General features: G+C 35.5%; 3 protein-coding genes across 8 annotated transcripts in view; 2 read left to right on the top strand and 1 right to left on the bottom strand.

Moving 5' to 3' along the window:
• The window catches only part of LOC131439090 (uncharacterized), a 607,248-nt gene extending 596,367 nt beyond the window's left edge, over positions 1 to 10,881 (top strand). For all 6 annotated transcript variants that reach the window (XM_058609700.1, XM_058609699.1, XM_058609698.1 and 3 more), the window contains one exon: positions 727 to 10,881. In XM_058609700.1, coding sequence (XP_058465683.1) covers positions 727 to 743 — 17 coding nt within the window. In that variant the 3' untranslated portion in view covers positions 744 to 10,881. The remainder of the gene's footprint in view (positions 1 to 726) is intronic.
• An 11,717-nt stretch (positions 10,882 to 22,598) lies between these two features.
• LOC131438681 (zinc finger protein 225-like) lies at positions 22,599 to 24,224 on the top strand. Its single transcript, XM_058608854.1, has 2 exons — positions 22,599 to 22,890; positions 22,947 to 24,224. Exons 1-2 carry the CDS (start codon positions 22,679 to 22,681, stop codon positions 24,115 to 24,117), a joined length of 1,383 nt encoding a protein of 460 aa, XP_058464837.1. The 5' UTR covers positions 22,599 to 22,678; the 3' UTR covers positions 24,118 to 24,224.
• Positions 24,225 to 24,253: 29 nt separating this feature from the next.
• LOC131436109 (biogenesis of lysosome-related organelles complex 1 subunit 4-like) lies at positions 24,254 to 24,993 on the bottom strand. Its single transcript, XM_058604604.1, has 2 exons — positions 24,805 to 24,993; positions 24,254 to 24,739 (listed from the first exon to the last, which is right to left on the bottom strand). The coding sequence occupies exons 1-2, from the start codon at positions 24,946 to 24,948 to the stop codon at positions 24,317 to 24,319; spliced, it is 567 nt and encodes a 188-aa protein (XP_058460587.1). The 5' UTR covers positions 24,949 to 24,993; the 3' UTR covers positions 24,254 to 24,316.
• Positions 24,994 to 26,823: the final 1,830 nt, after the last annotated feature.

The following is a 26,823-nucleotide window of genomic DNA, read 5'->3' as shown; positions in this document are numbered from 1 at the left end:
GACGCTTCTACCTTGTTAGTTAAAAAAATCGATATTGTTTTGCTTTATTAGATAGTTATATGTTTCAAGAAATTTCATGGTTTGATCTTTAGAATTACCAAAATAATCGCCCGAAAAACTGTCAATTTATGTTTCACTTAATTTTTATGGCCAGTAGAACTTTCACCAGCAGGCCTAGTCGTCTTTGACGGGGCGTCATTCATAAATGCCTCCCCGCCTTTGTGTTTCGTTTTCGACTCTTAAATATTCTATCAAATTTTCAGCTTGATACCTGGACATTTATGGTTCTTAGTACTGTCGATTTGTATACGTACTTTGATGAATTTTCCGCTCTTGTTTGAAGCGAAAGTCGCACTGCTAACTGATCGAACAATGAACATAATAGATCAAAAGTTTAAAAGAGCAATTCTAATGACTATACAAATAGAAAATGCACCAAGGTGAGCATAGTCTAGAAAGACGTAGTCCTACGTCAAAAGATATCAAAACTTTTTACTACGTTCGTTAAATTTTTCAACCACTAGGCAAATTAATGCAAAACTCATTCTACTCCGACTCTCCAAAGAACCACTCTATTTTCGACTACCTTATTTCACAAAAGGGGGTGTTCCACCTTCGTTGCTACAGACAGAAAGCACGGTCCTACAAGACAGAGATACTTTGCAAGCTAATTAAAATGTTGTAATCATTTACGTTTTTCTTCCATTTTGTTTTCGTCCATTGCAGGAACACTGCGTCACTAAGCGCAGAAACTGACAGCAGCAGCAGCAGCACTAGCAGAAGGCTCGACAACGGGAGAACACTTTTTTCAACATCATTATCAACAAATTAATTGGTACGTACGCTGCATCCGGAGCATCAGCATAAAGGCTGGGAAACCATAATGAAGGAATAAGGCACAGGATAGCGGTGAAAACGGAACGGACTGAGTTTGTGCTTTTTCGTCTCTATCAATTGGGGGTTTGGGATTCTTTTTCTTGCAACTAACCGAATTAGCCTAGATAACACATACATAGATCTAATCCGGGAGAAACAAGTTTGATTTCACGACTCCGCTCACACGCGTATAATTTTTGTAATAGGATCGATGAGAACAAATCAAACTCATTTTTAAACTCGGTGCAATAGCTGACGTGAACTTGCAGTTCGTTCTGTACATGAAAATACATCTGACATGGCACAAAATGCCATCGTTCTACCACATCCATTAAACATTGCACGCCCCCTCTAGGATTGCTCTTCAGTTTAATTTGGTTGTAAACGAGATTCGGCCACGGTGAGTTTTTATCCTATCCCACCGAAAGTGCTGAGACTCCAAGCGTATGTTTTTTTTGCACTAAATATCCGGATTCTAGTAAAACTCAACCTAGATTAGAGTACGGAGAAAGAATTCATAGCACAGGAAACGAATGAAACGTGTATTTCACGCACCAAACAGAATCACATCAAAAAGGATTTACATACATCTACTAAGCGGCGAGGCGATAAAAGAAAGCAAGATACCTACAAAAACAAAAAAAAAAGCCAACGGCATCAAAAATGCATCAATGTGCAGGGGAACGTGGTTTATCAGATGCATGAGTTAGTTTGTTTGTTCACAATCTCCTTTACCAAGGAACATAAATATGTACTAAGTTTTTTTTATTCATATCGATACAAACAGTATGCACACTAGAAAACGGCTCAACGCTGGGAAAACTTTTCTATGCGGTCGATTACATTCAGTTTCAAAGTTGCGTTGTATCTATATTTTTATTAACGGGCAGGCAAAAAAAACACATAAACTGCTAAACCACTTTGTTGAACTGCAGGTCCTAGTGAACATATTCATTTTATGTAGCTGAAGTTCGATAAACAAAAACCAAACACCGTGACGCATATTTATTCAGGTTTATGAATAAAATGTTGAATTTTAAACCGTGAATCTTTTTTCATGATCGGGAATAAAATATTGATGGTTCTGCACATACGTGTCGGCACGGCAAATAGAGAGACAGATACATTGTTTGATGCGAATTGGTAATCCATTTCACAGACAGACAAAAATGATTCTTCTCATTCCATGTAACGAGCTGTTTTTAACTACAATAGTTACATTTTGCTAAACAAACTGATGTTTTTTTTGTTGAAGATATGTCAAGCAATAGTGGAGGAAACTGCTGTTTCATTTTTTTAACAATGGCTATTTTCCTGAGACTATAAGTAAAACCTTAATGGTATAACAAACGCTTATATTTCAATCTTTGTTACAATTTTGAGATGCTATTTCAATGTTGCATTTTAAAGTTGAGTTATTTCAGCAAGTTGGAAGTTCATGAATACATGTTTTGGTAATTAAGATGAGATATAATGAAACGTGTTTACTCTGCTCGGAAAGTCCGACATAGTTATGTGTCGGACTCATAACTAATAAAAGTGATTTACATTGGCTCAAAATAAACGAAAATGACGAGAAATAAATGTCACTCACAGCTACGCTTGCAAACTAAGAGAACGAGATCCATGTCCGGTCAACGACAAAAACGGAACAGTAGTTTCAAAATTGTGTTCTTTCCTCCATTTTCCCTTTCAGTCATTTTCGGTTGTCTATATTGTCTATATTCAACCAAAGCTTTGAGAATCGATAATGACAGAAAAAGATTCACAATGATTTTTACCTATCGGAGCTCAAATCTGTAGTAGTTTTGATTTCCGAAGAGGTTCTGGGGTGTAATTAGCTCGATTTACCATATTTTAAGCACTCTTTACAGCAAAACGTCACTGATTTTCAATAAGTTGGTGAAAGAATGAGAATTGAAATTCTACTAGTTCACCCTGTATACGTTAGATTGGTTTTGATTCTCTCTTTTGTTTGAATGAGAGAGGAAAATATTTCGTCTCTCTCCGTTTGTTTTAGATGCGGTCATTTACGAATGGGACAGTAAAAAACGAATATGAGATTGTTGGATTGGGTTCTTTCATTGAGAATGCGTGACAATTTTAAGCTCTGGTCGGACTTTCCGAGCCGAGTAAAATCGTTTTTATATTTCATCTCATGTTAGATCTATTGGACAAGTTCGAACGACATCCTAAAAAACGCCATCCAAAAAAAGATTTAAATCTGGATTTTAAAACAAGAAAAACTGCAGTGTTTCACTCGTGTTTCAAATATACAAAAAATAGAACGGCATTGTAGAGCAGGTTTAAATTTGACAGAATAACTGGTCGAATAAATAAAACTAGAACGGCTTGCTGGGGATACGTTTGTTCCAGTTTCTGTACTTTTATTGTTCTTCTATATAGAACTTCTTGCTGCTGAATTTGCTCTTAGGGCATGCTCTGGAGTGTTCTAGTTCTAGATGCATAATTTATGTCAGTTACAAGATTTAAATCTGGATTTTATAACAAGAAAAACTGGCAGCCCAAGCAGCGTTTTATATGTATTCCAAATATAGAAAAAATAGACCGGCATCATATGCCAGTTTTAAATTTGACAGTAGAACTGTTCGAATAAATAAAACTAAAACGGCTTGCTGGGGACACGTTTGCTTCAGTTTAAGTTATATTCTAGATCGCTTATATAAAAATACCAGCTGCTGAATTTGCTTTTATGTTTGAATGAGAGACGAACATAATTTGTCTCTTTTCGTTTGTTTTAGATGCAGTAATTCACGAATGGGACATTAAAACAACAAATATGAGATTGTTGAATTGGATTCTTTCATTGAGAATGCGTTACAATTTTAAGCTCTGGTCGGACTTTCCGAGCAACTTTATGAAGAGAGGCTAAATTTCAGACTTGATTTTTTTCTGAATCAAAGCCAAATTTTCAGTCAACAAAACGCATTTCGAAGTCTACATACTACGAAAAAAAATCATGTAAATTTGCCTCTCGATACAAGATAACATAAAAGGAGCGTCTCAATTCAGTTAAATTTACAATCCAGAGCAAGTAAAAATGAACCATGTAAATATAACTTCTCAGCTAAAAGGCATTTGACATCGAAGCATACACAAAAATTAATTTTACATGGTCATAGATGTAATATTCTGTTATCACTCGAGAAAATACGGCATGCGCGATGCCGGATGACGGTTCGATACATAGGGTCTTACAAGCCAGTTGTCACATATTTGAGTTCCGAACTGGAAGGATCCTTAGCCTGTGAACCGTCGCGCGAATAATTTATACATTTACTAAAAATCTGACAGTCGAGCAGTTATTTTTACCCTGCTCGAAAGCATTGTTAGTTTTGACAGTTTAATAGTTATTTTTCGACACTGAAAACAAATCTTGAAAAACAATTCTAATTTCCGATCTTTAGAAAAAAATCTCTGTAATTTCAGTCAAAAAATACTCCAATAACATGTTTCAATGCATTGATAAAACGAAGTAAGTTTTTCTCGAAGTTCTTCTTACACTGAAAATAATTTGCACGCTAGCATCATGTGCGAAGCATTTGATCTATCACTGCTTGTAGAACACATGAAATTCATCAAAATATACACTTAACTTATAAAATGAGTGTAAAAACTGTTAATATTTAATGGAAATCATGCTACACGTTTATATGAAATGCACATAAAACGATAAGATATATCGTTACCTCTAGATTCTATATGCATTTCATGTGAATGTCACATTGTTTTTCACATAGAATTCAATTGAAACAGAGATGACCGATTCAAGTGTTTTGCACATACATTTGTGCTGTGCTCATTCTCAATAGAAAAAGAGGTTTAAACACTTCCACATGACAACAAAGCTAAGTGCAAAATAATCCAATCTTGCATCTTAGTGAATTTGCTCATGAAATCTTTTTTAATTTTCATTTTCATGGCAAAGTAAGCCCAAATAACTTTCCATCCGTCAAAATTTAAAATAAGCCGCAGTTAAATTTTACTACTCGATACAAAATTACTATCGAAATGTCAGTTGTAACCAAAAGTTAGAACCATTCGCGAAATGGTTCACAGCCTTGGTATTGAAATATTCTTTCTTAGGCTGTGAACCATTTCGCGGTAATTTTAACTTTTGGTTAAAATCACTCGAGCGTCTTAACTTAACTACTCGACACTAAATAACCACTCAAGTGTCAGATTACAACCAAAAGTTAAAATTAAAATTGTTGCATATGATTTGTTCGTAAAATGTGAGAGGTGAACATCTTGATGATACGATGTCGTGGATGAAAATCTACTCGAAACCACGTCAAATCGAAGAAGAAGCAAATAACGAATTGACATCTCGCCGGCAGATATTCGAACCAATCGGTAGGCGGCGATTCAAAATCGTTTGTTGCACTGGAGTTGATTCGGGATTCATTCAGAAATCTATACGAAATTACGAATGAAATCTTTTCGCCCATTAGAAATTGAGTCGACAGTTATTTCGAACTGCACATGTGGACAAGAATTTTTTTTTCAATAAGCTGTCAAAATAGCCAATAAGAGCGCAAATTAGTTTTTTCTTCGATTTTTTGTTTTCTTCTGGTCACGAAAAGCTCTATTCAAGATTTTTATCATATTAACATACAACGTTAAGATCGTCACACCAATTTAGGTTTAGTGCAATATTTTCTAAATTTTGTTTCTGTGGAGATGAGTGGACTCGCCTCTTTCGGTACAACATGAGCTCCATTCGCTTTGTACCATTCCATAACATCTTTGAAGTAGTGACAAGATGCCAAATCAGGCCAGAATAACGAGGGAACGTCCTGACTGCTTAGGAATAATAACAATCTAGCTTCCCTAGGCATTCTTCACGCTATACCTATTTCATTGTTTACCGTTCCGATAATGATGAATTTTCGGCTTGCCGATATTGCCTGCCAAACCAAATATTTGTTGGAAAACTAGCCCTGAAACTTCGTCCTGAAATGCTCCTCTACGCCTTTTTGTTGAGTGGTAGCATTGAAGGATATTCCGGGAAGCTGCTTAAAGTCTTTCAGCACATAAATTCCATCGTCCATTATCACACAGAAAAACTTCGTCAAATATTCGCGATGCAAGTTGCAACACACAATTGTTTTTCGCACTTGCTTTTCTTTCGATGCCATCTTCGATAGAGAAGCTTGTAGTATCACAGAAAATTGATTTTATACAATGGACAGACATAGAATTAACAGTCTGCGAAACATTTCACGCGATGATGAAGTATTTCTAAAGATATACGTATTTAGGGGTGTCGAGGATTTGTCGCAAACAAGCTTTATTGTATTTTGTGCGCATTGTGAACTTTCCAATATCAAGTCGAATGCACAATGACTCCGCATATCATTATAAAAAATTTATCGATTTTTTCAATATTTATCGAAAACTTGGGCTCATACGTCAAACATTAAATTCCATATAATCACATGAGAAAGATAAAGTAAATCTTCTTTATTTACAGTTAGGCGTTTTGGTCAAGATCTGTGGTATTATTGCACATTTGGAAAGAACTCCGACAACAGACAGAAAACTGGCTTGGTTATAACAGCAGTCATAAAAAAAACGTTGTCGGAATTGTGTCATTCTCAAACCATGCAAATTAGTTTTTCCTCCAGTTCTTGTGTTGTGCTTTTTGCCTTTGATGTTTTATTAATCATGTATTGAAAGACATACATAAGAAATAATCTTCAAATGAGGTAAATATGTCTCTATTTCTAGGTTTATTAACAAATCGACTACTTCAACATTATAGTGGCGAAATTCTCTACCAGATCTTTGCCAAATTTCTCGAGGGATATCTGCCTACCCAGTAGTACTCATTACTCATTCTAATTTTGGGATAAACATGTATGGAATCTGAACTATACACTTTTTGCTTTGTAACAGGACGTATTTACCATTAATATTTTTTTCCCGAAACATATCTGTACACTAGTCTGCATTATGTTTTACATGATGGTATCATGTTCACGTTTGACATGTATCGGTGGTTTGTTTACATTTCAAATTTAAAATGCCCATGTAGACAAACCACTGTTAGCTGTCAAAATATGTTCATTTTGAGAATTTTGTGGGGTTCAGTCATGTTCGTGTAAAACCTAATAGCATGTTTACGTTTGGTTTTTCGTATTTCAGATCAGTTGAATTTTATTATTAATTAAATATCCTAAAAACAGTGCATCTGGAAACAGCAATTTTAATCTATGCGCGTGTCAGTTCAAAGTTATTTCTTCTATCCGTTCTGCTGTTTTCGAAGAAATAAACATCGCTACCGCCATGTACACTGTATCGAATGGAGAAACATATACAGAGCAAAACGTAGATGTCACTCAAGCACACAGCTCCATTATATATGAAGAATCTGGCTGGTCCCAGTTTTAGTCCTACTTAGCAACATAAATAAAAAGTCAAGCACTACAATGTAACTACAAAATTAAATACAAGTATTGATGAAATAGTGTATTACTGGATAAACACACAAACGTAAAAACAAAACAAAAGGTCAAAACATTTCTTTTAGATTTGACACTCATAGTTTTATTTAAGTTATATTGAACACATGTTTTTTATTTATTTTAGTATAGTAATATACCAAACTCGAAATTGAGTAGTTTTTGGTTAGATTCGCTTTAATTTTAGTAAAATAATTAACTAATCTCACAGGTATTTGCATAATCTACTAACACGTGAACGATATGTATGGATACAATGATTATTAACCACGACAGCAAACATGAATAAATATTACAAGATTCTATTGCACCATTTTTACAGCCAGAATCCATCCTTTCAATATCATCCACGGCTTTGGTTAAAATTAAGTTAAGTATCGATATACTACCTGCTTCATCACATGTATCTTTTATACTGAAATGAACCCGACTATTATTCACTTAGCAACCAATAAGAGCAGCGTTTCATAACTAATCATTAACACTAGAGTAAACATAATTATTATAATAACAATAAAAGAAAAAACAATAGCGATAGAAAACCCAAATCAACCTTGCTCAAACGGTTTTAGCATAAACAACTTTCACATGAAGATCGAGGAAAAAAAACTAATAAAGAACAAAATCATCTATTGGACCCCATAGATTTCCGCTGCACAGACCATGAACCAGTAATGTCTGTCACCTAGTTGTCTAGTAGGACGTACGAATCCCTAAATTGACATACATGGAAAAGATTACTAAACACACAAAAAAATCGATATCTACCAATTATACTATAAGCAAACCGAACTGAAATCAAAACAAACGTAGCGGAAATGATGAGTCAAAATGTCAAACGAATAAGTCAAACTGTGTAGTTGCGCGACAAACTAATTGAATATGGTACCGTTAAAAAATTCAGCAAAAAATATGTTTATTCTAAGTATCGCGCGGAGCAAAAACACGATTTTTTTCGAATGTTTAATATTAAGTTTAGACCTAGCGTAAAACATGGTGAAAAAACGAACGAGTATCGATTTTTTATTATTATTAAGCGGAACATATTGGATGAAGTAGGTTTTATTTAGATTAGATCAATTTTCAAAAAGTAACAAAATGTAGTTAAGAGAAATTATGTAGCAAGAAAAAAAACAATGTGTATCGGTGTGACAGACTTTCATCAGAAACTAGTGTTGAAGTTATCTGGTAAAATGGTTAAACAAACAACTAATTATCACAGCAAACTGAGCAAATCTCAAATACAGAAAATAAATAGTTGTGGGTGTAGTATAGTTTGGAAACAAATAAAGAATACAATTACAGTGTGACAACCGTAAGAATACAAACATAAAAAAACCGATAGATATAGACATGCATCAAGCAAATGTGAACTTTAAATACAATTAGATCAAAAAAGAAGAAAAAAAGACTTTCGACATTATTCTTGCGATACGTATATACATATATTAAAGAAGAAGAATCGAGTAATAAAAACAAGCAACAATTTTCCGCTAATTCTATAGGAACAATGTCTTATACAATCATCTCTAACATGATTACAGAGGACTTTTCTTACTATGATTTTTCCACCCAACTTTACACAACTTTTTACTAACAAAACCAAACAAACATACAACACACAAATTCAGCAATGAGCTAAAAAACCAACCAACTCTAAGGTAACTTATTGTTAAAACAATTAGGGAAAAGCGAAAAAAATATTATAAAGAAAACCTACTGCATGAGGGAAAAGAAACAAGGTTGATAAAAAAATAAACGGTGAGTTGCGTCTCGACCGGAAACCCATACCGCATTTGCCAGCCGGCCTGGCACGTTTGACCAAGTTATGTAGTTGTGTTGTGAAACATTTTTGTTTCTATCTATCTACCTAGAATTGTGGAGCGAAGTAGTACACGGTAATCGATGACAGTGCGGAATCGTTTGTTGCAAAAATTTCTCTGTGACGAATAAACTACTGACAAAATCCAAAAACGATTTGAAGCTCCATTGGAAGTCCGATTCGAATTCAAAGAAAAAAAGTCGAATACAGTATCTACACTCTTGCGAGCCGCTACCTAATTTTGGGGTCGAAACCTGCCCAAAATCAACTAAAGTGTATCTCCACAATTGTTGGGTAACTAGCGTATTACATAATCCATACTAACGAGCGATGACCTCAATGTTTAAGTAAATGTAAGATTGCTCAAAGTGTTGTCATGGCAATATTTGCAATTCTCGCTACCTATTTTTATACGATCAAGTCAAAGTTTGAGTAGATAATGAGTCAGTTGCTAACTACAAATCAGAAAGAGTAATCGGTTATTTACTCAAAATTTGGGTGACAGTACATTTTTTCCTACCTAATTTTGGGTAACTGATAGAAGAGTTGATTTTCAGTGTACATTTCGTTCTATTTGACATTCGTATTAGAAAAATCGCTTACTTGACTCAAAACGCTTGCAGTTCACTGACAGTTCATTATAATCCCTAATTTAGCATACCGGTCCACCGTGCGATGAATCGCTCAACAGCAGGCCTGTTTTTGAATTGATGTTTATTATATTGTATTGTATTTATTATATTCGACATTTCACTGCTGGTTACTGGAAACCACACCAACACATTTACACTTGGATTGGACCAGAAGAAAATTTTTTTTGTATTTATTGTTATGGCTAATTCTTGGTCGGAACTCCTTTTAAGAGTGAATGATTTGATGGCCGATTTTGCTGAAGTTTTTACGGAGATCTGCCACCATTTTTGTGATTATCTCCATACCATGCTAATGCGTCAATCGCCTGTCGAATTTGAAGCAAAGTTTCGGATTATTAGTAGTTCGCTAAGAGCTAGTCAGGGCATTAAGCGAAAAAGAAAACTTTTTTCTCTCGTTTAATGTTACAATCAGTACACGTCCGATAATCAACTTTAAAATCTCAATAATCGATATGATCTCTTAAAACGTAGCTTGGCAATGATATTGATACAAATCAATCGGAATGGACTTGAAAATAACACAATAGTAATAATTTTAACTTATTTATTGTATACAACTGTTAGGACTTTGTTCCAACAATGGTTCTACCATTGGCAATGACAGAATTCTTATTGAACTCAAAAGTTTGTCAAAGTGACGGATGCCTATATTCCTTATGACACAAGATTCCGCATATGTCATTGATTACTGCGTAGAAGTCAAGCAAAACATCAAAACAAAGCAAAAATGACGAAAAATCAAATAATAAAAAATATACTTACTATTAAATGGCTGAAGCAAGCAAACCAGAAAACTAAGTGTTCTAGGTTATAAGAAAATGAAAATTCGTGGTGAAAACTATAGTAAAACTGGCAGAGAAACAAAAAAAAAGAATTAAACATTCAAACCAACCAAGCAAGTGTGTGTAAGACAATTCTGTTACGATGCAAAAAAAACACAACTAACTGTTATTGTAACTAATATCAAGTAATATTAAATCTCAAAACAGAAAATGATTCCGGCTGAGTGTGAACTTGAATGCAATAAAGTATTAAAATCAAATTTCGTTTAAAGTTTTGTATTAACAACAATATCACATAAAACCTTTCGGTAATGATGACGCACTGGTTACCAAATTAGGCAACACGTGGTATTGTGCTTGCACGGAAATTAAAAACTACCCATTATTTGACTTCTTCTTACTTAATTTTGAGTTCTTTTGAATCTTTTCTTTCATTCGCACCTTCAATTGTTGTCAAAATACTCAACCCAACAGCAAGAGTTTCGTTCAATAAGCTAAAATTAAGTAAACCGTACCAACCCGAAATTGAGTCAATACGACTCAACTGTAGACTAAATAAAACTCATCTTTAAGTATTTTTTTATCACGTGTCTTACGGAAACTACCTACACTGATAAAAATTGGCACGATCGATTCATATGTAAACACCACTTCAATTTATAATGCTTTTCCATATTAATACATAACCAAAGCGATTTGTTTCAAGATTTCATGTGCAAAACACTAAGATACGAGATTGGATTAGTTTTCACTTAGCCTTGATGTGTTTTTCCTTTGGATGTAATGTGTTTGGCTATTGAATCGAACTACATGTGTTAAACACTTCATATTCTAGTGGGAATGAGTACAGCACAAATGTATGTGCAAAATACTTGAATCGGTCAACTCTGTTTCAATTGAAATCTATGGGGAAAACAATGTGACATTCATATGAAATTCATTGAGAATCTAGAGGTAACGAAATATCTTATCGTTTTTATGTGCATTTCATATAAACGTAGCATGATTTCCACTAAATAACAGTTTTACGCTCATTCTATGAATTAAGTGTATATTTTCATGAATTTCATGTGTTCTACAAGCAACGATAGATCAAATGCTTTGCACATGCTAGCGTGCAAATTATTTTCAGTGTATGTTAAAACCATGCCGGTTTTTTGTCGTTGAGATGATATTCGTCTCTCTTTGATGACACTGATTGAATCATGTGAAGAGTTGCTAGAGAGCGTTCTTTGATACGATAAAAGTCATCCTTGGTTATAACTAAAACTGCGGCTAAATTCAAAGTTTGACGGATGGGAAGCTATTTCCCGCATGGGCATGACTGCCACTAAACTAAACGCTGCCAGCGGGAAAATATGACTGGCAGACATTCTGGTGACCGACTGCCTCACCGCTGCCAGACATACAGGGTCCGCCATGTAACTTTTTTTTAACATGCAATAAAACACAAATGGTTCATCCGATTTCAAAATTTATTTTTTCATATTAAACTACAATCCTTCCGGTTAATTGTGGAATATAATTTCATTCAAATGGCTGCCTCGGTTGGCCTTGCAGTACGCCATACTGTCGGTCCAGTTTTTTAGTACATTTTCGATTGTATGCAGCTTTATTTCAGCTATGACTGCACGAATGTTGTCCTTCAAGGCTTGAATTGTCTCTGGCTTGTCCACATAACACTTATCTTTGACAGCCCCCCAAAGATAATAGTCTAACGGCGTCAAATCACAGCTCCGAGGCGGCCAAACGACATCCGAATTTCGACTGATAATTCGATCTTTGAAGACTGTGCTCAGAAGATCGATCGTGGCTGTGTGGCACGGAGCGCCGTCTAGTTGGAACCAAATGGTGTCCAAGTCTTCCTCTTTAAGTATCGGGAAGAATCAATCGCTAATCATGGCGCGGTAGCGCTCACCATTGACCGTGGCGGCGGCTCCTGCCTCATTTTCGAAGAAAAGTGGCCCAATGATGCCGCCAGACCAAAATTCGCACAACACCGTTACTCTCTGAGGATGCATTGGATTCTCCATGATAACGTGCGGGTTTTCCGTCCCCAGATGCGACAGTTTTGCTTATTAACATACCCGCCGAGATGAAAATGTGCCTCATCCGAGATGATGATTTTTTGGCCAAAATCGGCGTCTTCTTCACCATTATTTTCAAAGTAAAACTGCACTATTTTCACGCGTTCCTCAAGCGTATACACAACCATTTTCGTTCAGCGGAAGGATAAAACTAAGCGGACCCTGTACAACTCAAACGATACAACCGTATCCACCAGGATCTTTCCACATCGAATTCTTTCCAATTTGAAAAATTGGATTTTACAGCCGTTACTGAACCAATTTTGGTAGCCATGTGGTGTCCATGGCTGTCCAGGTAGCCATAAAGCCGAGCGGGTTGGGCTTAATTTGTACTGGAAATAAAATTATAAGAAGTGGTATAAAATTGCAAGAAGTAAGTAAGTAAGAAGTACTTCGAGGAAAATTTACTTCGTTTGACAATGTATTGAAACTTTTTATTGGGAACTTATTTTATTGAAAGTGTAAAAAGAAATTAATTCAGGAGTATTTTTTACTAAAGATCTGAAATTAGAACTTTTTGAAGATTTTCGGAAAATCACTATCATACTGTCAAAAATATCCATGCTCTCGAGCAGGGTTTATTTTCATAACGATATAATAGTTGCTCGACTGTCAAATTTTAACTAGAATGGTAAGTAATTCGCTTCACAACCTAAGTTATTATAAAAAACGTGATTAATCCACCTAGCAGTGAGATGATACCTTTTTTTATCAATACGCATGTGTTTTTGCATGGATATTCTTAGGTGTTTTAGTTCTCATGACATTATTTTAATTATCGTCGTTTTGAACGGCAAATTGAGATTTTAATCACTCATTACCCTGTAATGCCGAAACTGCAAAACATATCGAATTTCAATCTCAGCGTGCGACAATCGATTGAACATTCCATGAGATGTCGAAGTAAGTTCCACTTTAGAGTTTTTCGTCATTATTTATGGTACTTCCAGAGCCGGTATTCAGGAATTAGCATAGCCCAAAATGATTCGAATGGCCATAAATTATTACGCCAAACAATTTACATGAAATTTATAAACTCATCATCTGTAACTCCAGAATCGGATAAAATTCACCAATTTTGTATGGGACCTTAAGTCCTGTAATATTTGTTTTTGAAGTTCGATTTGGTCTTTTTTGAGAAAATGATTGAGCTTTGAGAATCGATTCGATACTGGAACCGGAATTCTAAAATCGGTGTAGCCGAAATCAGTTAAATTCACCTGAGCAGTGTGTAGACATCTTTGAGAAATTGTAGTGCGAATTAAAATTTGGGGGTACATTCCGAATCCAAAAACGAATACCGCTCAAACTGAAATAAATTTATTTGGTAATCGACTATCCAAATCTGCAAACCCGATAAACCTGATTAATTTATGTGAAATGGACATTTTTATACTAATCACCCTGCATTTTCTAAACCAGAAGTCGGATCTGATTAAAAAGTAAGAGGTTTTATAGGATTTTAAGACCTCTCATTTGAATCATAGATGATTCTTAGATTTCATTTGAATCTTAGATCGGTTCAGCCATCTACGAGAAAAATTAATTGCATTATTTTAATTTCGTTTCACATATCATCCTGTGGTTCCGCAATCAGAAGTCGGATACAAACGTAATTCAGGAACCTTGTTTGGGAGTGTACGACTTTTCATATGAATTATTTGTCACACACGCATTTGCTGATCTCGACGAACTGAGTCGTATGGTATATGGAAGTCACCCAAGTAGCATGTTAAGTTGCTGTCCTGCATTTTTCTACTGATTGTGCAATTTATCAAGTCAGTTCATATTACTTTTCTAGTACCTGTTGTGTTATGGGAATAGCGCAATTTTTCTGTGTTATGCAACATATCTTCAAGTTCTTCCATTATTACGAATATTTTTTCACAACGATTGTGCAACTGATATAAAAACTCATGCGTCGATCCCATCACTAAGGCAGTAATAAAATCAGGGAAAAACAATTATGAAACTCGTGAAAACTACTACGTAATGTAAACAAGAAATGGTATGACGTTACAAAAACATAACAAACTTAATTTCTTCTGAATAAGTTTCACATTTGGTTTTTAATACAACTGCTCTTAATACAAAAATTGATCTTGTAAAATAACCTGCACATGAAAAATGATAATGCTACATATTGTAGAGTTGATCTTTTGTGTTTTTGTGAATGAAAAATCGAAAACGAACTGCATTTTTACGATGAAACCTGTATTCGTACGCCCGAAATTTTCAAGCGCCTTTGAATTAACGTGTTTTGATGATTGTACACCAGTTTCTGTGAAAATAATAGTCTATTATTTCAATAAAAATCATCGGAAGGGTGTTTAAAATACGTATATTCAAACATTCTTAAAATTTTCAGACGATTTTGAGAACACTAATGTTTTATTGAACCTGAAAAATTTCGAAATGAATTTTTCTTGTATATTTTCCAATATGGCATCAATGGTAACAGTGAGTTGAATAGAAAATGGTTCACGCAACGTAACGACTTATATTTTCTAAATAACAGGAAACATTAACATGGTAATATTTCGACGTTGTTTTTTATCCGTTTGAATCTTCTAGTTGAATTAAACAATAATTCAGTATAGTCATTCATCTTAGCGGGCTCGACTTTTGTGTTACGCACTGTATGTATTATTTTGGAAGCCCATGTGCTGGAGTTGCAAAAACAAGTTGCTAAAGCGGTAATATGTAACTATGAGAGTAACTATGATGAACTTAACTTTTCGTTCAACATCTTTGAAAAGTGATGTCAGGTCTGTTCATTTTTTCACGAGATGAAAACCTAATTCAAATTGTCATATTTAATTTTTGTTTTCATTACGTATGTAATGCTGTATTTCTGAAATTTTTACGATAATATTCTCATATCGACAAGTTTTACGTTCATTTCAAGCAGATATATCTGGTACAACTGATTTGCAAGTTTCGAATTGTTTTCCTAAAAATGATGAAAACTGCACACACTGACCTAAAATTTCATGAGGTAGTCCAGATAATGCGGACTCAGCAGCAAAATAGTTTTTACTGCGAGGTTTTCAATTCGGCTTATCAGTTTTTGCCTTGCGGAGAGCATAACTTCACTATTTTTTTCTTCACAAGAGATAAAAAGCCATTTCGGAATATATTGAGTCGGATACAACTATGACAGCCATTTGGCAAATTTTTGATAAGTTGAACAATTGTTTTAGTTACTTCGTTTTTACATGAAGATGTGAAATTTTTGGCAGTGCTTCTATAACTTCTAGTGCAACGTGGGTAAGTTGGTGATTTGCTGCACAATTGTTTTAAATATACTTGAAGTTGTTCTATAGTGATTTTTTTCGGTATTATCGTAAAACTTAACAGGAATAAGTTGCACAACCGATTTTAATATATTTATAAATCTTTTCGAACATAACTAACATAATAAACAATTCTAAAACAATTGTAGAACCTCTTGAAATTTCAATAAGTTACATTTGCTACTTGGGCATGTTCTTCCAGCATTCATTGCTGTAAATAGTTTAAATCAATATAATTATGGAATTACTTCCAACTCGATAATGCTGGTATCATCTGGTTTACATATGCCATATTCGAAAGATTATGTTGCCAAAAATGAACCGTGCTAAAATTGGTCCGAGGCAAATTGTCATAAAAAAGGATGCTGTACACAGTCTTTTTGGTTCTTAGAAACAATTATATGTAACAGTATGAAAATCGTGTTTCATGTTGCTCCCAAGCATTGCTTTTTCATACAGCGCTCAAAATTCCTTCTACTGGAATAAGGCTTACACAAAAATATCGATATCTCCGTTAAAAATGGACGGATTTTAACAATCTATGGCTTGTTGGATAGGTATTACCGAGCGAAATCTAAGTCTGGAAACATATTCTGTTTTCAAGGTCAAATGTGACAGATACTGTCAAAAAACTGAAAATTTTGACATAAAACTTCGTATAACTCAAAAAGTAAACATCCGATCTCAAAACCATTCAATAGCGTTCTGGGTGACGGGGAGACCTTTCATTTGCGACTAGTTTGATCAAAATCGGTCCATCCATCTCTGAGATCTCGACCTCTTAGTTGACAACACACATACAGACACACACACATACACACACACAGACATTTGCTCAGTTCGTCGAGCTGAATCGATTGGTATATGTCATTCGGCCCTCCGGGCCTCGGAAAATTTTTCGAAAGTTTGAGCGAATTCTATACCTATTTTTTATATATATAAAAAAAGGTAAAACCACACAGGTTTGTGCATTGTATTGCGTTGTGATGTTGTTTGATAACACAATGATATCCTCATGATTACCTCTAATCGACAAAAAAAAACTTGGTATTACATTCGTTTGGTGGAATTTGACCTTCTGTTTGAACAGATTTTTATTCATACCTCACAAAACCATTGCATGGCTGGTGCTACGCCTCTCTAAAAACGTTGCGCCCTGGGCGAGTGCCCTCTTCGCCCCTCAATACCGCGACCCCACCCCTAGGTACGCCACTGTTTGCGAGCGTGTAAACAATACTACTGAACTGTCAAATAAATTGAGGATGGCAGTGACGGTAAAAAACCTAATTATTTGTATAGATTGGACTCCGTTCGTTTTTACTTATACTCAAAAATGTGTTTTATTTGTTTGTTACAGTTCGATTCGGTAGACCCATTAACCAATTCTTAGCGTTCTACTGACACTGAGGTCCCTTGCAGGTCGGGGCTCGAACATACGACAACTGGGGCCGAATTATGAAACTCGAAACGAACGGTTTTTTTGTACGGAAAAGTTAATTCAACTTAATTGCACAATACTACCCCTGGGGTGGAATCATGTAAGGTGATAAGTGACTATCACCTCCTGGTGATAAAGAGGTGATCACCAGAATGTTTGGAATCACCGAAGGTGATCACTTTTACTATCACCATCACCGATGATTGAGCCAACTTCGCTCCATTTATCACCTGTCAAGAAACGTCAATTTTTCAGGATTAAAATATGAATGTGATATTAGGAGGAGTAACATATGAAAGTGGCGTATACCCATATAATATTTTAAAATCTTAATTTTTATTCCTATAGTTTTCAATCCTTTTCATTAATTCGAGTCATGTTTATCAATGATGATTTGTATGGATCGAAGAGTAACGTTGAAAAAAATTACCTCGCGAGTATGGCAAACTGCGCAAAAACAAATAAAAAATTCACTTGTTGGTTTAATTTAGTGCCGATTTTTATTTTTCAATGGAAATCAATGTTACAGTCAGTTATTTGGGACAAATTTGCTAGCTTTGAAATCACACGAATTGTTAGATCTTCTTGATGTTTCACAACGAATGGCATTCCTCTCGAATGAGAAAGATCGCTCACTAAGTCACGATCATCTAATTCTAATGAAAATGTTAGCAGATTTTTTATGTTGTTGCGTTATGTGCAACAGGAGATGTCTACATTCACAAACTTTCACTTTTCCAGAAAGCAATTTATCTTTGACTCTACGAATACCCCAATGATATTCCTTCAAATAACAATTACAACATAAATGAATTGATTTAATTGATAAATACTACCGTTCATTCTATGAATTCTTCAAACTATGCAAACTAAGTTACTTTTCATTTTGGTATTTAATTTTGACACAATATCAGTACGAATTTTATTAAAAAATTATTCTCTCCGACCAATTTTGGTAGGTTATGTTTATATCAGTGGTTAAAAATTCACCTAACGGACAATAATTTATAAAACCACTGCTCGAAAAATCAAATCACTACTAAAAGTGATAACTAAATTGCTATCACCTCCATTTTGACATGGAGGTGATTAAATCGTGGTGACTATCACTTTACGTAATGTCAACATTTGATAGTGATGTTAGCCTTTCAGCAGTGGTGACAGAACTTGGTGATTATCACCTTACATGATTCCAAATTTTCAAAAGTGATAATCACTTGGTGATAATCACCTTACGTGATTACACCCCTGGTTTGTAAAACCAGCACTCTGTGCATTCCCTCTCAGCAGGCCGTTCAATTTTGTTGGTTTTTGAGCGCTTGTTGAACGACATATTGCACGAAATATTCGTTCAATTTGCTGGAACGGTTTGTTGTTGTTTTTTCTCTTGCAAAAATAGTGTGAAAATTAAGTGTTACCTTTACATAGAAAGAAAGTTTGTTATTATCACAGACTAACAGACATGACAGTATGAGTAAATTCTTATAAAAATAATTTTTCGTGATGCACTAGTTCCACCTACTGCGCGAACTATTTACTATCGGTATACCCCTTGTGTGACGTAAAAGTTTTTTTACTAGTTGGTTTCCCCTCGTTTGTCAACACCGATCAGCTGCTTGCAGGGATGTCTGATTTCATCAAAATTTTTGAAAATGAATCGTCACAATAAATTTTTGGAATACGTTGATAATATATTTAACTTTTTCGCGATGTTGGAAGGTAACCATTTATTTGACTCAACGTAGTTAATCTAGACTATTTTTTATTGTGTTGGTAGTTTTCACCCAAAATTAAGTGGCGGCAGACCAGAAGCAAGTAAATATTGTAACAAAACGGGTTCGATTTTGTATTGCGTTGGAGGATGAAAAGTAGGCATAATTCTGTATATAGTTTTGGCAATATGTATTAAATTTGTATCCTGCATGAAATTCGCATGGACGTATACAAATCAATACATTACAGGTAATTCTGCATGAATGGCAACTCTGTTGGTAAATGAAAAAAATAAACACAGTATAGATGACAGACAGGATGTTTTTGATAGGGTAACGTGGCGCCATCATGACACATGTGAGTACTGTCCCAAATAAAGGAATATTCGAAATGACCGTTAAAATGATTGAAGAATCTAATTTGAGTGCCCTGTCTGTTAGTCTGTGTTGTTATTCTACGTGAAGTAGAAGTATTCGCCCTTATTCTGAATAACGTCGTATCGTTTTTTCGCTCGTATTTCATTTGTATTCCTCATAACGCTAGCAAAATCAAAGGTAGCTATGATTCGATCGAACCACATTCGATCGAAAAATCAATACGTCGTTATTCAGAATAAGGGCGATTGTGCAGGTATGTATTGTTAGTTCAAACAAATAAGTGGAAAAAACTTCAGAAATTCTGCAGTAAAACTAGTCCAACGGGGCTCCAACTCCTCATGCTAAAAATGGCTCAACAATGGACCTCTGTCTGCCGGGTTTGTTGAACGAAAACAATGGCATTCGGTTCAACGGTCTGTTTCAAAATCGGCCAACGAAGGTCCCGTGTTGGTCTCCCGTTGAACGATTGATTGGACTTTCATTGGACCAATGATCCAACTTATTGGACCAATGAAGGACCACCGTTGAACGTTTTTTTCTAAGTGGGTTGAATCGACAACCAGGGCGTTTAACAAATCGTTCGTTAAATTGCTTATCGTACACTCAGAAAAAATTTATGGTAACAGTTACTATATGGGAGGATCAATTTGACCATGAGAGTATAGTGGTTTTCAACTGACTATCAAATCGGATGATTACAACAATAGTCAAGTACATTTTTACTATATTTGGTTTTGGTCCTAGAACAGTAATATTGAACAGCATATTGTAATAATCATTACAATGGGGATGGCGCACCCATACCCACTTGTACGCGGCGGGCAGATTTCCCTCCAGACGGCTGGCTTTTGCCAGAATTCCGGCAAAAGTCTGGCAACAATGCAACAACCGTTTCCGGCAGAGAATTTTGCCTAGCGGTTATTAACGTTTTTTTCTGTCGGATTCTTGCCATACAAGATTGGCAGAACCGTTTTGAATCGGTTCTACATTTTAAGCGTCTTGATTTTATTTTTTCAATAAAAGATACATATGAAAGGCAATAAGTTATTGCCCTTCATATATACTAATCATGGAAAAATGTTATTGCCAATAACATTACTTTCTCATTACCAAACATACCCATATTTCAATCTCATTAACCTTGTCTCAAGATTCGTTTTTTGTACGTACATGCGGGATTGACGAATATCAAATGAAGTTGAATAAAAAAAAAGAAAAAAGAAAGAGGAAGGAAATAAACAAGACACGTACGGCGAGATAATGACGCAATTTCGCCTGGACAATTTTGACAGCAGCCGGAATGCAGCCAGCCTTCTGACGGTTGCCGGAATTCCTCACAAGCGGGTACAATTGACATGATATATTCAATGTGATGCCACACGATGGCGTTGCTGATCTGAAGATTGATTTCTCTCCAAACTGACAGGTTCTGATACGATGGTATCTTTGAATGTACTCTGAAAAATAAATAGTTATGTTTAGTCTAGCCCTGATGGCTTAGCGTATTTCACCAACCATTTGATCGGAGTTTTATGTCCGCAGATCGACATAATCCTTCTAGGAAAATAGCTCAAGTGGTGATATCAAAACTGTTCCACTCGTTCCAGCGTTGTCTCATGAAATTTTCAGAGGCAACGTTGAAGCGAAGAAGCATTACTTAGTAGCAGCATATCCAGGGAACTAGATAACTTTCCAGTAGAGTTTTCCATGTAGTAGGTTGAACATAATCAATAACCGAGTCAACATGCAAACCAGCATACAGCCCTTCCAGCACCCGCCATCGTTATTTTGCTATAATTTCAGTCGGATTCGAGCTATTAGAATAATTATGCGACTTCCCTGAAAAACAAAGCCATTGTCGGCGAAATTGTTGAAAAATTCAATTTCAACTACAGAAGCGAGATAAGCTACAAGACATACTTTACTTACCTATAATACCAATGCCAATGTAAAATAAAGCACTATCTTGTTGTCAACGCTATACTGAATCCTCATGTAACGATTATGAAGTAAATGCGCTTATTGACAGTTTGTGTTGTCAACACAAATGGAACACCTAGTCGGATGAAAACAAAACTATACGATAATGTGCTTCCTACATAAATTCCGTTGATGCAAACAACATGAAAAGTGCTTTCATACTTCACACTCGTCTATCCAACTTTATATTTATTCTCGTTAACATTATTATATTGTGCCAAAGAACATACTTATATGGTAGCAATAACTAGTAACTAGTCGTGTTCAAGAGCAATTTAACCTCGCCTCTGATTGTGAATTTAACTATTTGTTCATATTTTCAAGATGACAACCATTGTCATGTTGGCCACACCAGAAAAGTCATAAATACAAATAGTCTAGTCAAGTAGTTGACTTTGTTATCTATTACTGTGTACAATATAGATGGTGAATATTCTAATATCATGGTCGTTACTACTATTTAAGCGGATAGTTGAAATGATCATGAAAAACAGGTTACGGTTACAATAACTATTTTCTCAGTGTACAATACAATTTGTTTCAAATTTACTGAACTATTTTCAGATGCAGACAGTTTCAAATTTATCCAACTATTTTGAAGTGCAGACAGTTCGGTAGATAATAACCGAACATTCGGTAAATGTGAAATTAATATTTATTTTGACATAAATAATTAACTTTGACCATAAGGGCATATTCAGGAGTGTTCTAGTTCTAGATGCATAATTTATGTCAGTTTTAAAATTTAAATCTAGAAATTATAACAAAATAAACTGGCAGCCCCAGCAGCGTTTTATATGTTTCAAATATAGAAAAAATAGAACGGCAGTTTTAAATTGCTGGGAATACGTTTGTTTCAGTTTCATTTACATTATAGACCACCCATATGAATCTTGCAGCTGCTGAATCTGCTCTAAAGATGATTTTTTTCAGTAGCAATATTACCGATCCGAAACCCCTAAAATAAGTGCGCATATCGAAGCTTCATTTTGATTGCGTGTAGCAGTAATGAACAGATGAATGCATGATGGAAGACATCGCATGAATCTCATGAACTAGCATTAAATGAACAACAACAGACAGAGATTCTTCATGTCGAATGCGAATCAGTAAAGTTGAACTTTTGAAAGAAGTTTTTAATAAATATTATTTGGTTAATTGTTGTTATGTCGTGTGCAGTTCCCAGTTGTGCTGGGTTGGAGAAACATCTCGTCCCTTTTCCAGTGAGCACAAACCTTCAGACACGGTGGGAGCAAGCAATTAGAGCGGGGACCGGATTGGATTTTTCCATGCGTCATGGAGAATCAGTTTGCTCGTGGCACTTTAGTCATCAACCGGCAATTAATGAATATTGGGAACCGTTTCGGTTCCTACATCGGTGAGTTGTTAATGTGACTAAAGTCGTAAAGTATGGCTAAAGTAAATCTCTTCCAGAAATGGTAAAACAGTGCACGTTTCTAGTTGCCGGTTGTGCTTACGATTCGACGACCAAACGCGAATGATATCGAAAGAAGTGATTCTAGGTGAGCCGGAGCATTCGACGGTTATCAAAAATGTCCTAAAGATTCGATTAACTAAGTCGGATCTCCTATCTGACATATGTGGCGACTGTGTCAAAAGAATTGATCTTTTGGTTGACTGGATTAGAGATGCCGAAAAAATAGAAGCTGACTATCGTCATTTTGAGTCTGCCGCCAATTATTCTATTGATATGACATTGCGCGATACATACCCATCGAGCAACTCCGCAGGTTTCAAATTAATAGACATGCAGGTAGAACCTATTGAAATTAAAGAAGAACTCGTAGAATCTCTTTTGGAAAATGCTGACGAATTAGTGGTTAAACGAATTGATCAAACTGTTTCAGATCTAAAAGTTGACAAAAAATCTCAAACTAAAGTCAAAGCTCTCGAGAAAACAGTCAAGTACCCACCAAACGTTGCATCGAAACGAGGTCGCAAACCCAGGCAAAATTTAGGAGAGAAAAAAGAAATAATTAATTACAGAGACATCCTCAGTCGAAAATGCTACATCTGTAATCAAGTTCTCGAAGATCTTGAAGAATTGGTTGCACATCTGACAAAAATTCATTCGTTTGGTAAAAATCACAAATGTTCAGTGTGCAACAAATCATTCAAACTGATCACCTCTCTGAATCGACATCTCAGTTTACACGATGAAACCAACAGGCCGCTGAAATGCAGCTTCTGTCCGGTTGGTTACAAATTCAAGTACAGCCTACTGGTACATGAAAATCGAGTCCACAATGCTGGTCATCGTATCCGGAAGAAGAAGAAAAGCACCGTGATTAAATTTCAATGTTCGACATGCGGTGAAACGTTCCGAACTAATTATGAATTTCTCAATCACGATAGAATCAGGCATCAATTGCTACCAGGGACAACCTGTAAGCTCTGTGGTAAGAACTTTCACAGCCGATCTTCACTTCGAAAGCATCAGATTGTACACCTGCAGGATAAGCCATACGATTGCCCACACTGCGATGTGGCATTCAAAAACACTACAAACCTCATGAATCATGTTGCTCGGAAACATGGACTGCAGAAAGATTCTACTATCGAACATAAAGATGCCACCGAGTAGTGTGACATGTGTGCTTACTGCCGATACAAGTTTCCCACTAAACGTCTAGTTATAGATAACATCGAGACTTATTCAGATGCAGAATAAAGGTAATTAGCTTCGCCAAACGTACGTAAGTTCGCAAGTGATAATCACATTTCCTAACCAGATACTTGTATAAATTTATTGTCTCAACTATATAATTCTACTGTTTCACAAATCAGTTGGTACCATCCTGACCGGAAATTTTAGGGCCAAAATAGTTCTCCGTTTTAAAAATTACTGGTGCTTCATACAGTCCGCTAGCATTTCGGTTCGTTTGTCTTTCCACCTGTTTCGATTTTCCGAAAATATTCAACGACTTGAGCAGTACGTTGATAGTTTTGTCCGGAATGTCGAGCTCTTCCTCCGCTATTTGGACCTGCCGTTCGACAGCATCTAAATTTTTCGTCACCATCGAGACAAATTTCTCCAGTTGATCCAGTCGCTCACAAAGCTTGTCCAGTTCGGGTTTAAGCGATAGAATTTTCGGAATATTTTGCTGAACGGTCACTGCGGATTCCTCTTTGACCAGCACCAGCAGACTTTCGAATTCCTCTAGACGCAACAACATTTCGTCTATGCGGGACGAGATTGGTCGCATCTAGTAGAATATGACTTTGATTATAAACAGAACTTTGAGAGCCACTGACACCGGGTATGTCTTACCTCCGATTGTAAATTCGAAGCCCTAAAATAACCGGTATAATCTTCTACTATCTCTTCGGCCATGACTGACCATATGCAATCGGATGCACGGTAATGATTATGATTACATGTTACAGAAAACACAAAGCTTGGATACTTTAGCATGCAATTAAAACAATAACAATGAAATTAAATTCGCTATCAATTCGATATACACGTCAAACAGAAATTAAATACTTAAGGGTTTAGTTCTTATTAATCATTTGATACAAAACGAACATAATCTTGAATAACGTTTCTTTACAATTCTCGGTTAATTTTTCAAATAGCCATAAGATTACCTCTCTTTGTAGAAAAAGAAATCGACTTTCGAAAAGAATTGTAAAATTTATAATCGCGTCACAATAATCAGAAGAGAAAGCTGTCTCTTGTCATACGGTCCTTTGAAAAATCAACCGAGTCTACGACTTGTCAGTGCATAACAGTCTATATTGAACGATTAGTGCAGCATAATTATTCAAATTGAACCGCCAAGCAGAAGTGATGTATTAACATGACAAACACCTTAACTGAATTCGATCAGGTGCAGTCTTTTTGTGAAGATTTTGAAGCAATGCGTTTTTAAGCATTTTTCTTCCTGCGATGTATGTCCCCTGGCTTTTAAAAAGCTTCACTACCAGTCTTATTTATTCGGATTTTGGATCGTTTATTTTATTTTTCGTGTTGATTCGTTGAGTGTTTTTTTCTTTTATTCGCATATTTTATTTCACAAATTCCAATTAACATGTTATACGCATATAATCTTTTATCAGTCGAAAAAGTGGCCACTTCCACTTTACATTTACATTATAAAAGTTCTTAGTTTTATGGCATTTATAGAGGGTCGCACTGAATTTATATAAAGTGGAATTAATGTAGGTATATAATGCGTTGTGGCTACTTGGGTATCCATTTCATTTTTGAATAAGTCAATCTCGCTACGTAATGAGAGAACCGCTTTTATCCGAATTGCAATTGAACAAATGAATAGCGCGACCACAAACTACTGCTATGCATACAGAAAGCGACACCTAGTGCGTAAAAATATAATTGCATACAAGCAAATCTTGAACACAAATTTGACATAAAGTACCTGAATATCGAGCTCGTAAGCAAGCGACACCCAACGCGATGAACTCTATTGCATACATTTGGGCTAATCAAATACTTGCGTGGAAAGCCCTACCTCATAATCGACATACCAGCTGTTTTTCAAAGAAGGACGTATCTTACAAAAGTAAACAAATCGAGTTTATCTCTCCTACCAATAAATGCTTCAATATCCTACAATATTGCCTAAAAATTCGGATTCTACAAAAATCGCAATTTTAGTAACTCAGTAAGAACTATAAAGGGCGAAACTGTCATTCCAGTTGTTTACGTAAGTTTCGCCCTCCGTGCTCCATGCCGTCAAGCAGGGCGATTGTCGCAAAGCTGATTTACCGGTAGCGACACCTGCCAATGAGAAATGGAACTAAGAAAAGTAGTGATTTGCAACATTTTTATCGTTTATTCAATAGTACAAATAGATATCAGCAATAAAAGTACACTCGGAGTAGAAGAAAATCGATTTCAAAGTGATTACTACTACTTTTTAATGTGGAACACATTTTTGTTTTCTATATAGGGGTGCGAATTAGAAACTCAAGAAAAATATACGTAGAAATGTGGTCAGGTTTTGAACAATTATAGCTCAGTCAATTTTGTATCAATTATTAATATTATGTCACCATTTGATTGGAAATATTTCCACGTATTGATTTAAATGTTTATAGCCATGTATTTTAATTGTATATCATTTAAATGTTGATTAATAGTTAGCAGTGTCCTATTTTGTCTGTAAAACTACAAGGTTCAGCCCCATGGGGTTGTTCGAGCCATTAATGTGGAACAAGGCAACAAAAATTTCTAATGATCGACATTTTCAATTAATCGTCACACTTTTGAATCCGCAAATGCACGGAAGTCTGCTTAGGGGCTGTCCATAAAAGACGTCACGCC

The sequence above is a fragment of the Malaya genurostris genome, chromosome 3, assembly GCF_030247185.1.
Source record: "Malaya genurostris strain Urasoe2022 chromosome 3, Malgen_1.1, whole genome shotgun sequence".
NCBI lineage: Eukaryota > Metazoa > Arthropoda > Insecta > Diptera > Culicidae > Malaya > Malaya genurostris.
This window is presented reverse-complemented; position numbering and strand designations above follow the sequence as displayed.

What these genes read in the sequence shown, in the direction of transcription:
- LOC131438681 (XM_058608854.1), top strand. Translation starts at nt 22,679, where the DNA reads ATGTCGTGTGCAGTTCCCAGTTGTGCTGGGTTGGAGAAACATCTCGTC. An exon ending in CCGTTTCGGTTCCTACATCG is followed by an intron (nt 22,891 to 22,946) that starts GTGAGTTGTTAA and finishes AATCTCTTCCAG; the next exon opens with AAATGGTAAAACAGTGCACG.
- LOC131436109 (XM_058604604.1), bottom strand. Translation starts at nt 24,948, where the DNA reads ATGCTAAAGTATCCAAGCTTTGTGTTTTCTGTAACATGTAATCATAAT. An exon ending in CTTCGAATTTACAATCGGAG is followed by an intron (nt 24,740 to 24,804) that starts GTAAGACATACC and finishes ATATTCTACTAG; the next exon opens with ATGCGACCAATCTCGTCCCG.